At 43.3% G+C, this 12,431-nt stretch overlaps 1 protein-coding gene across 1 annotated transcript in view; it reads left to right on the top strand.

Annotated features, from left to right (window-relative positions):
* The first annotated feature begins 1,396 nt into the window (after window positions 1–1,396).
* The window catches only part of uxs1 (UDP-glucuronate decarboxylase 1), a 64,799-nt gene continuing 53,764 nt past the window's right edge, over window positions 1,397–12,431 (top strand). The window contains exons 1-2 of the mRNA XM_080535752.1: window positions 1,397–2,077; window positions 10,987–11,014. Coding sequence (XP_080391878.1) covers window positions 1,987–2,077; window positions 10,987–11,014 — 119 coding nt within the window. The 5' untranslated portion in view covers window positions 1,397–1,986. The remainder of the gene's footprint in view (window positions 2,078–10,986; window positions 11,015–12,431) is intronic.

The raw sequence follows: 12,431 nt of genomic DNA, 5'->3' as shown, positions 1-12,431 counted from the left end.
TCTACCCCAGGGCCATCCAGGCCCTGAACACAGCAAAGACCTAGGTTCTGGGTCCTGGACAGTCTGGACGGATTGATGGCAGCTGCTGGATTGTAAAAATCAGGTGTAGTGCTGAGGCACAAATGTGTACATTTCAAGCCTGCAAACTGCGACACTTTAAATGAATGTGCAATAACACTATGTGCAATATGACAACCCTAGTCGTCTTATCTGTACAGTATAGTATAGTGGATAGTGTACATAGCCTTTATTTATGTAAACCAGCTCCTTTCCCTTCTTGTTTTTTTAGTTTTTTTCCTTTCTTTCCTAGCACCAGGGGAGCCACCCCTCCCAAATGTCGTTGTTTGGTACCTGTACTATAGCAATGACAATAAAGACCATTCATTCATTCATTCAGATATAAAGAACCAGTACCTGATCAATATCGGACCTTCTCACTGCCAAAAACTGCAATTTGACAGTATGAAAGAGAAAGGAATGGTACGGAATTGCTTCTCCAATAATTTGAGGGAAGCTGTGGACCTCTTCATCAACTGACATGATTGAAGAGTGACCTGAAAAATCAAACCAAGGATGCCCAGTGTATTGCTTATTCTTCATCTTAATGGCATTAGTCACAGACAGGTTTAAATAATTAATCTGGTTCAGTTGATCTAACTGCTGTTCCTCATTCCAATACTCCTACTTCTCATGAAGTGAAAGGTATTCTTTATATATAATGTGATATGGGCAAATACCACTGCAATAGGCTGCAGTACTCCAGTTAGAGTACTGTATAGCTAAGGTTAACATTAATCATTAAATTAAAAATCTTCCTACAGTATTTGTTGATGTGCAACAAAGATAGGGCATGTGCATATGTAATGAAAAAGAGAAATGCATTTCCTTCTGCCCTGGGGAAAGAAATGTCTGTCATGACAGACCACACAAAAAAAACGGTACATGGACAGCGCGTGGAAAATTACTCAACTGTGCAGAGGTTTTATGAATGAGCCTCTGTGCAGCTGCGAGCATGCATCTGTGATCGACAATCTATGCCTGAATAACACGGGTTAGAGTTCATATATATCGCTTTTTTTTATTAATAGAAGCGTTGTACATGTGATGTTCAAAATACGTTATTGTCATGTTCGAAATACATAATTAATGCAATTATAGTCGACATAAAACAATATTCATTTATATCCAAGAGGCAGCTTTTGTGCTATCGCGGTTGTACATGACATGTGATGTTCAAAATAGATTATTGTCATGTTGAAAATACATTATCAATGTAATTATAGTCAATACAAAACACTGCTATGGTTCCGTTATCTCCAAGCGTCAGCTGGTGGATCGAGACACACATTCTGTGCTATCGCGGCAGGCTGCTCAATCGATCCCAGGGACACTCGCTCACCCTACACAGAAACGGGCCAGAAGCGAAATAAACTCCAAATTAGTGGGTTGTTCTATCAGGATAAGTGAAACATTAATAGAACATTATGTTCATGCTTGCCTCGTCTTAATTCTTAGGCTGTGTAAAAAAAACAAAAAACGCGTGTACATGTTCGTAATGAAAGAGAAGATATTATATGTTTAGCTTGTAGCTGGCAGAGTTAGCTTGCTAACTAGCAGGATAGCTACAGAGCTACAGACAAGATAGTTAGCGTGTGAATATATATATGTTTCAATTGTTTTTGTATTTAAGGTATGGCGACACATACACACTGAATTGAAACGAATTGGACTGCATTCATGATGCGTATACGACTAGGAAGACATGTCGGTGAATGATAACTAGGAACGAGTGGCAGTGAGTTTCACAGTTGGCAACGTATGTTTGGTCCTGGGCTTTCTTGACACGTCTAGAAATGATGACCAGGCTTTAGTTCAACTATCTTCTGAACTAACATTGACATTGGACGGTTTCGCATTGTGGTCCGTGGTTCTGAAATGTAGACCGGAGCCCTCGCGTGCTTCCGGGTTCGATGTTGTGTTGAACAGATGATGAAACGGATCATCTGGCTGATATCAGGATTAAACAGGAGGATGATGAAGCTACTGGTCGCCCTCGCTTTGATCGCCTACATCGCCTGTGAGTATAATATGAGAGAGAGAGCGTTCTACTTGATTCTATGCACCACCACCTTGCTACCTGGATGGGTTGAATTACTTTTACAGGCATTGTTCAGACTTCCTCCATTCAACTATATCTTGAGAGATTTTGTTGGTCAGGGCAAAACTAAGACTGTGTTGACAGCAAGACGGTCCACTCCGGGTCCTGTAGGACAGCTCCCCAAGGCTACTGTGTTACTGCTCCCATTTCACTAACCAATCAGAGCTGGGAAATCAAGAGTGCACATCTTTATGCTGGAGTAGATGGCCACTGGGGCTATACAATGATCCCATTGTTAAGAGTTAGCCTGATGGGTTGTGTTGTGCCCTAAACAGCCTATGGCTGATTCCCCTCCATCGCTCCCTAACAATGACGAGGATTGTGGGGCTGTGAGGACTCTTTAAAATGATAGTTCATCTCAGTGGTGAGGCCCTTTGTTAACTTTTTCTTTTGGTGTTGCGGACCATTATAGGAGCATGCTTATATCTCTAATGCCCTCAAGCTTTTATTTTCCAAAACTTCTGGGACTTTTAAGACCTCATGTCTTTTTTTAATGGTACATTTTTGAGCTATCTGCTGCTCACCTGCACTGTGGTATTGATTTGTTTTTGAATGGACTTGGTCTCTGAACTCTGAAAATGTCACAGACACCAGCCAAAGGTGTCCAACAGACCTACTTAAGCTCAGTACAGGCATACAAGTCCACTTCTTTCTGACAGGGTACTTACCCAGTAGCCCATCTCACTGTATAAGGAGGAGCAGAGAGTCTGTTTAAGGTTTGTAAAAAGTAAGACCTAGGCTTGGTGAAGGTTTTTTGAAGAGCTTTAAGGATTTGTTGAGAGGTTCGTGGGGGAGGATTGGGGAGGCTTTTATTTTTAAATGGTATTTTCTGTAAGCATCTACAACAGCAGGCCTTGACGATGAAGTTGTTCTGATGAAAGTCTTGACATTGCTGACTTTGATTAGGCCTAGTTTATCTACCCTGGTGTGTTCTGAGCCACTTGTGTCTTAACCCTGCTCCACAATTAGCAGAACCGCATGGATCTCATTACCAACAGTGATATTCCCTGGGATTGTAAATTTGAATAGGATATGAAAATGGAAATCACTCATTGAGTCCCGTGACGCAAGGTGCAAAAGTGAATAATTATGCTCCTTATTATTTATTTTCTTTCAAATGCATGTTTCCTATTAGCCTTGTGACCCTGAGGGAGGGAGGGATGGAGGGAGGGAGCGAGAGGAGCGAGGGAGGGAGCGAGCGAGAGGGAGGGATGGAGGGATAGAGAGAGAGAGTCTGAAACACTCAGGCCCTGCAGAGCACAGGCAAAGCATCAACACACAACAAGACAGCACAGTGTTTCCATCAGCACTTCATCTGTTGGACTAGCTTAGTGAGTCATGATGTGAAGAGTGAGGCATGATGTGAAGTCTGAGGCATGATAGTGTGGCATTAATTTTAATTAATTTTAATTTTAAAAGCAGATGCTTTTAATCCAAAGCGATTTACAATTACGAATTACAGGGACATTCCCCCTGGAGTAACTGAGGGCTAAGTGCCTTACTCAAGGGCACACTAGTAGTGTTGTGGTTTCAGGCGGGATTTGAACTCACAACCTTCCGATCACAAGTCCAACTCACTATCCACTAGACCACCACTACCCCTGATGTGAAGAGTGAGGCATGATAAGAGTGAGGCATGGTAATAGTGAGGCATGGTAATAGTGAGGCATGATAAGAGTGAGGCATGGTAATAGTGAGGCATGGTAATAGTGAGGCATGGTAATAGTGAGGCATGGTAATAGTGAGGCATGGTAATAGTGAGGCATGGTAAGAGTGAGGCATGGTAATAGTGAGGCATGATGTGAATAGTGAGGCATGGTAATAGTGAGGCATGGTAATAGTGAGGCATGGTAATAGTGAGGCATGATGTGAATAGTGAGGCATGGTAATAGTGAGGCATGGTAATAGTGAGGCATGGTAATAGTGAGGCATGGTAATAGTGAGGCATGATAATAGTGAGGCATGATAATAGTGAGGCATGGTGTGAAGAGTGAGGCATGATGTGAATAGTGTTTGTGTTCATGTGTTTGTTGGAATGTGGTGATGCTTGAGTGGGGGTCTGCATTGTTTTGTGTCTGCATGCTGTATTGTTGTCTCTTCCCCTCACCTGAGGCTCAGTACCTCTGTCCTTGTAGGTGTGGTACTGTAGATCAGTTGCCCAGCTTTGTCAGAGTCAGAGAAGTAGGTGTGTGAAGGTGAAACATAGGGCTGGGCAAACGATCAAAATTTCTTTTTCGATAATCGCAAGAATTAACGATCAATTATCGATTAATTGATAAGCTTCTTTAAAAAAATAAAAATAATAATAGTGCAGAAATAACATGGAACGTCGACTCGCGATGGAATAGGATATGCTGGCTCGACTATTTGCATCAGCGCACAAAATCCTCTACCCTCGACAAAACTGAGCGGCAGAATATCTGTTTCAATTAATTTACAGATGGCCATCGTTATTTTCTCTTCTCGTTGTGCATCACACCTCCCGCGTATTAGATGAGACGTGATGGAGGGCTGAGAAGGTAGCAAAGGAGCAATCAGGGTCGGCTGTACGGTTTGCAGGTGGTATTTCATCGGGTCGTTGTCGTGTTGTATTTATAGGTCACTGCGCAGCGTTTGCAATGAACGAGGTCGCCTTTCAGATCAAAATGCTCCCACACCAAGCTTCGTTTCGCTCGCTTCGCCATTTTCCGAGCTTGCTCTGCTAACTTTTTTTTTACAACTGTGTAATACACTTCAACTTTTTTATAAGACGCTCTCAGTGCCTCTTTGTTGAGGGGAACCTGGAATTACTGGAGGTTACACTAACGTACGGGAACTTGTTGCATCATGCCGTACTGCGTTGCGAAATTCAATGCGAAGGCAAATGCAAAGTTCATTTCTCACACATAACGTGGACAAACTCATTTCCATTATTATTATTATAAAAAAAAATATATATATATATGAATGATTATCGAGAAAAATATTTTGTGATCGACCAAGATCCTTATCGATCAATTATCGATCGTCGATCATTGATGCCCACCCCTAGTGAAACATCAATGAACTGCAATAGGGGTGCACACTTCAGTTGATTCTGCTTAAGACTAACAGACCAACATTAACCGATTAAAAAATGTCCCACAAAAAATACAAATGCATGATTCGCAATTTCGCTACCTCTCTGCATGACTGGACTATTCATTAATTTCCTTCAAGGAGAGAGAAACATATTGGTGAACATTTCAACAATGTAGCCTATCAATCCAGGTGGCTATCACAACATCACAACACTGTATCAGAGGGCTTATGAGAGCTCCTCAGACCTTCCCCCACCAGTGGCAGTTGGTGTATTATTCTACAGTGACAGCCCACCACAGCAAAGCTAACAGACTCACTAGCTAGGACCAAAGTGTTCAAGTATTTGAAGGCGGTGATGATAATGTCTGCAATTTCCTAGAGAAAAACGGCAGATAGGAGGATTTACACACAGGAGTGAGAGGGAGATTGCATTATGACAGAGCACAGAGGGGAGAGGATGATGTGTAGCAAGCAGCATGTCTAAAAGAGAAGCAAGGAGTAGTCAAACTGCCGCTAAAGATTGCACGAAATGCACAGACAAATCTTTTATCATGTTTTCTCTAACCACAAAAATAAAAATAAGCCAATGTAATTCCACAAAATGAGTCATTTAGCCTAACTGATAAGCATAACCTAGTTAGCAGTTAACCATTAACCAGAGCATCGTTAACATTCCTAAAGTGCAAACAACTACTAAATATGGGTCGGTAGCCGACATGTTGGACTCTGATTCACATGTTATGGGACAATTGGATCCTCTTCTGGCCCTGTACTGGAATTACTGGACTTCTTTGACCGTGGCCTTATTCCACTTCCATTTGTGTGTCGGTCTGTCGGAAGCTCTCTCTCTCGTCCTCTCTCTCTGTCTCCCCCCTCCCCCCTGTCGTTTGTAGATGTAGCCTTTTTTAATAGAGTGCATGTCTTGGAGCCCTTTCGCCTGCTCATGCTGGATGGCTGCTCATCCATGTATTAGATGGGCTGAGATCTAGTTGAGGCCTACATTCATGGCCCCTTCAAGTGGGGCAAATGTACACGGCCCAGTTACATAGTTCTAGCATCCATAGGAGACTGGTAGAGGAGTTGCCAGTGTAGAGTCGGGACATCTTCTGACCCTCACCACTACGTCTCCTAAAGACACCCGCTTTCCCCTCTACTGTGTCCCTAAGAACTTCTATTGCCCCCTTGTACTGTTTCTCAGTTTCTCCAGTAAAAATAAAAAAATAAAATAGTGATAGGGAGAAGGTTTTTCCTTCTGTCAATGGCCCTGGGCCCGAGCTAGATTACTCTTCCTGCAACGAATGGTGGATTGCTGATTCACATGCTTAGTATTCAAATGTATTGATTGTAAGTCGCTTTGGAATAAGGCGTCTGCTAAATGCCAAAAATGTAAATGTAATTGTAGAGTAAAAGGCGCTCCCTGCCTTGGAATGGTGTCAGTCTTGATTAGCAGAATGGTAACATCTCGGTCGTCAGGTTGAATTGGATGTTTGTCGGGGGGGGGGGGTAATGCTTCAGGGTGATTGGAGCAGGAGAGAGGGTGATGAGTTGCTTCTCTGACTATCAGTCTGTTTGACTGGATGGATGGATGACACGTGCTTCTGAATTGTAGACCGTAAGCCCTTGCGTGCTTCCGGGTTCAATGTTGTGTTGAACAGATGATGAGACGGATCATCTGGGTGATATCAGGATTAAACACAATGACGATGAAGCAGCTTGTCGCCCTCGCTTTGATCGTCTGCATTGCCAGTGAGTATGTGATGTGTTTAGTGGAAAATGTGGAGCTCATCACACCTTTGTAATGCAATTCATTGCACATTGCAATCTTGCTAATAAAAGCAAAAAAAGAAATGTAAACAGTTTTTGTTCTGGGTTTTTGAGATATGATGTGGTAGGGCGTTCCATTCAACCATAGCTCTATAGCAGGGGTCCCCAAACTTTTTTCTGTGAGGGCCACATAATTTTTCCTTTCTGCGATGGGGGGGCCTGGGTCGGTCTCTAACATAAAATAATATGGAACGGAGTGGAACGGTGTGAAATGGAGGCGGTTGCGCAAAGCAATTGCGTGCAGGAGAGCACTGGTGGATGCAAACAAAGTCTAAACAGTTGAATTTGGATGGAATTTATACCTATAGTGATATGTCAATGAAATATAATCAGTTTTACAGTCTGATACATGAGGAAGTCTGATACACTGATGGTGCCAAAATGTCTCAAAATGGCACAATTGGTTGTCCGCCTAAACATACCTGTCCTTAAACAGGTACAAAGTTGCACTGGCTTACATTACTAGCATCTAATTTGGCACAAGTACTCATCAAACCCTGGAGTACTGATTCCTAGATGATTTGGGCTATAAGCTCAGGTTTCCAAGCTGATATTCACTCTAAAAGCTGTTGTTTTTTTAGGCGGAGAGTGAATTTGAGATTTTTCTATGTTCTAGCTCTATTTACTCTGACACATTAACATATATTTTGATTCTGACACTTCTACAGCCACCCCACATTTGATACCAAGGGATTTTTTGCGCAACTCATGAGAGACTGCTCATTACGTGTTCCAAAACTTTCACACACAGCTCAGCTCCCATTGGCTCCCACATAACTCGAACCCAGTGCTACTGATTAATCTGCGCAGCGGAGCACCATGAAAACGTATGGTGACAGCGCACCTTGACACAGATCATGAACATATCGGTAAAATTATTTCGTTTTCTCCTGCAGCTGGGCATCTACATTATCTAATCCCCCATTGTTTCAATTCATCTGGTGCCTACTTGTGGACAAACTCACCGCGGGACACACCTCCTCCACACCTCCTCCGCGACCACATTCATACATACAAACTCATCAGTACTGGCCCGAACGGATGACTGGTATAACTGGGTTTCGGGTACAAACGTATTCTGCTGAGCTGATTTTAGCTTCGACACTTGTCTGCTCTCATTTGGTCTTGTAAACTAGCATACTTGTCTTTGTGGCGGGCTTCATAGTGTCGGCGCAGATTGTATTCTTTGAACACAGACACCGCTTCTTGACAGATGAGCCTTTTCTTTGCATTTAACAATAATAATCACTTGTGCACTGTTGGTTAAAAACCCTGCATTCTGAATCAACTTTTCTCTTTACCAACCGTTTGGCCATTTTTCATCTCTCTGAATTTTCGTTCTAGCTCGCGTGCACCTGCTATAGATCCGTGCTCGTTCACTATGGAACGTTACGTTGAATGTACCGCATTCTGTGGGCGGGTGAAACTAACTAATGTTATTAATGAAAATAAGGGACATTTTTATTTGAAAGCCAACCTTTAATATATACAGATATGATATGATTAAAACATATATTTAAAGTTTAATTTTCAAAATATGTTTCTGGCATTGTTGAGAGGGCCGGTCCAAATGTGAGGGCGACGTTGTTCAAAGGGCCGGTCCAAGTGTGGGGGTGGGCCGTGTTCGCCCCGCGGGCCGTAGTTTGGGGACCCCTGCTCTATAGCATATGGCCCAGTTCCCCTCAGCACCCAACTGTGACTGGTAGAGGGGCTGGCAGTGTAGAGTCAGAGGCATACCCAACCCAACCCATAAGGAAGTGCGGGGAGAGAGAGGAGAGAGAGAAGAGAGAGAGAGGAGGGAGAGGAGGGAGAGGACACGTCTTGTTAGAAATAAAATCAGATCCGGTTCTTTTGTCGAGTGCCCCAAGAAAGAGGAGAGAAGTTCTCTAATGCACACTTGGTATAGGCTATTTATTGAAAATTACACGTAGAGTACAGAGATGCATCAGTTGGACCTAACTCCTGAGGCGGTCTCAGGAGGAAGATTGTTCACTTCAGATTTTACATGATATTATATAAGAACGAACGAAAGCCGAGAATCCCCACTTCGACCCCTTAGTATTTGTTTTGCTTTCAAATCCAAACTGTCGGGGAGTGTAAGAGGCTCATTTTCCTTCCCGATACCTACAGAGGGCACTTTAGATCTCCTCGTCTTCTACGCCCTGTTCAATCCCGTCGCATCCTTTTTCCAAAGAGAGATTATGTGAAACCACTCCAAAGCCCAGCGGGAATGTTGCCTAGTGTAACAGGTGTCACATGGAGAAGTGTCATGTAATGTATGATAATATATTCCATTTAGCGGACGCTTTGATCCAAAGCGACTTACGTCGGAGTTCATACATTTTTCAGTAGGGTTCCCAGCGGGAAACGAACCCACAACCTAAGTGTTGTTTAGTGTCCCTGCCACAGAGGACCACGTATGCATTATGTATGCATTATGAAGGGTAGCCTACATCGCACACACACACACACACACACACACACACACACACACACACACACACACACACACACACACACAGTGATGGCAGAGTGTGATTTGTTGAATAGCGTTGTGTCAGGCTCCTGTCAGCCAAGACACAGACGATAGGCCTAGATGTTTTATAAACTCACAGCAGTTAACTGTGACAGCGATGGGAAATAATTTCATCACCAGCCACCTGAACAAAAACACCAGTTAGTGCTGTTTTTGACAGAAAGAACAATCTCTTTGCTGTCCTCCCTCTCATCACCCTACCCCCTCTCCCCTCTTGCGGGCTGTGATGGTCTATCTCCACGGGTCTGCCCAGTTCATCTGTTCATGGCTGAAGAGGCTGACAGCCCCATCTGGCTCTTAAAGCACATTTGAACAAATAATTTTCTCCACGAGCGAAGAATAAGAGACTGAGAATGGGAAGGAGGGAAGGAAGGAAGGCTGGTGGGAGAGATACGCAGAGAAACTGTATTAGCTTGTTTGTCACTCCGACTCCTCCTATACTCACACCCTTCTGTTCACGGGCGAGCCGTCTTTGTTCTCGAGGCACTGAACCCCTAATTGCTCGGAAAATCAATGACACATCGCCTTAGTCAACTAACACAGCTTGTTTTGTGAGCCTACTAACAATGTAATGTAGTGTTCTAGTTAACTAGGTAGCAGTGGAGATTACTCACCGAATCCATTGCGTTGCAATATTTTGGCTTGACAAGCGAGTTTGTGTTGTGATTCTCAACAACGAAAAAACCCCAATTTTGATTGGTTGCCGACATGCGGACCAAATGATCAGACTGTATCACATTTGGTTATACTCTTGTGCAATGACAAAGCGTGAATCCCTTTCCCATTTCCTTTTCGTTGAGGATTCAGTCCTGTAATGAATGAATGAATGAATGGACTTTATTGTCATTGCTACAGTACAGGTACCAAACAACGAAATTTAGGAGGGGTGGCTCCCCTGGTGTTAGGAAAGGGAAAAAAAAAAACACTTTTAAAAAAAAATCACAAGAAGGGAAGGAGCTGGTTTACATAAATAAAGGCTATGTACACTATCCACTGTACTATACTGTACAGATAGACGACTAGGGTTGTCATATTGCACAATAGTATTATTTCACATTTATTTAAAGTGTCACAGTTTGCAGGCTTGAAATGTACATGTTTGTGCCTCAGCACTACACCTGATTTTTTCAGTCCAGCAGCTGCCATCAATCCGTCCAGACTGTCCAGGGCCCAGAACGTAGGTCTTTGCTGTGTTCAGGGCCTGGACGGCCCTGTGGTAGAAGCTGTTCTTCAGTCTGTTTGTCCTTGCGGCCAGGGTCCTGTAAGAGGGAAATGTAGAACTCCAATAGAAATGACGTGGGCGTAACAGCGATGCAATCATGTCATGTGGTGTACGTATTTGTCATTTGTACACTTAAGTCTTTTGTTAATGTTCCTTTTTTTCCTCTCTCTCCCTTTTCTCTTCTAGCTGTCTGGGGGACATATACAAACATGAGGTACAGTATTCTGCTTATTTATTCTATACACAAACGCGCGACATCTGCAGTCGTGCGTTCTCACTGAACCTCCTGACCCGATGTACGGCCCCGGCCACACCGCTGCGCTGTCTCCTTTTGTTACATGTTGAGCCAACGGTTCCTCTATTGGGGGGAGGGGGGGGGGGGGGGGGGGTCATCCGTTGACGGACAGCGGAGATGACGAGGGTCAGTACACACGTGTCCAATTATTTTACGGACAGAAATGTTCCGAGCTCTAAAAAGGAGGAAGCGTTTTTGAGTCGCTAGGCCATTTTCCGACGTCACGCTCGGATTCCACAGAACAAATCAGACAAGGGACATGGTACCTACCGTATTGTTTTTTTGATTGGTCCGTCTAGTGTGGCCCGGGGCTTTAAAGGATGAATTCTCTTTCGTTATATCCCTTTCAGCATGTTGTGTTCCATCCTCTTCTGATCCACTCAGGGTGCATTCATTATTATTATTATTATTATTATTATTATTATTATTATTAATAGGCTAATCCTTTATTTAACCAGGGTCGTCATATTCATACCTGTCGAGGGCATATTCAGAACCAGAGCAGACCTGAAGATCATTTGCTCTGTCAAGATTGCAGTGAAACACGAATCGAACTAGGTCCAAGTGCAACATTGTGCTGCATTGTTACATATTATTCCCCTGAATCTCAACAAATGACAGGTATGAATGTGCCCTCAGTTTGATTCAGCAGTAGCTACTCTGAAAATGTAACTACATTACCAATGACTTAACAAGGGGATATAGTTGAATGACACTAATGCTAACCTTGAGAGAAATATAGTTTGTGACACTAAAGCTACTTTGAAGAAGTAGTCAAAACAACATTCTTCACCACGCGCCAGTTACGGATGACCCGTCCGGACGGCAGAAACTGAACAACCGAAACGCATTGAAATCACTGAGACAGACAAACACTGAAATCACTGAGACAGATCAACTCTGAAATCACTGAGACAGACAAACACTGAAATCACTGAGACAGACAAACACTGAAATCACTGAGACAGACAAACACTGAAATCACTGAGACAGACAAACACTGAAATCACTGAGACAGATCAACTCTGAAATCACTGAGACAGACAAACACTGAAATCACTGAGAAAGATCCCTCATCGCTGTATTCAATGCCAAAACCAGAATTAATGACCACACAATGCAGATTTGTAGCAATCCGGGGCTTCCTCAAACTGTTGCCATGTTCTCAACTCCACTCGCCATGAACAAACATTTGAGCAAGAAGCAACTGCGTTCCAGACCAACTCCACCTCCGACTTGATACACAGGATAAACCGAAAACCGCCACGGTTCACTAGTGTATTGAACCGTGGAAGGCGAACCGTACCGTCCGTAAAAGAAAACGAGAACCGTTGCA

The sequence above is a fragment of the Nansenia antarctica genome, assembly GCF_963989245.1.
Source record: "Nansenia antarctica genome assembly, chromosome: 7".
Taxonomy (NCBI): Eukaryota; Metazoa; Chordata; class Actinopteri; order Argentiniformes; family Microstomatidae; genus Nansenia; species Nansenia antarctica.
This window is presented reverse-complemented; position numbering and strand designations above follow the sequence as displayed.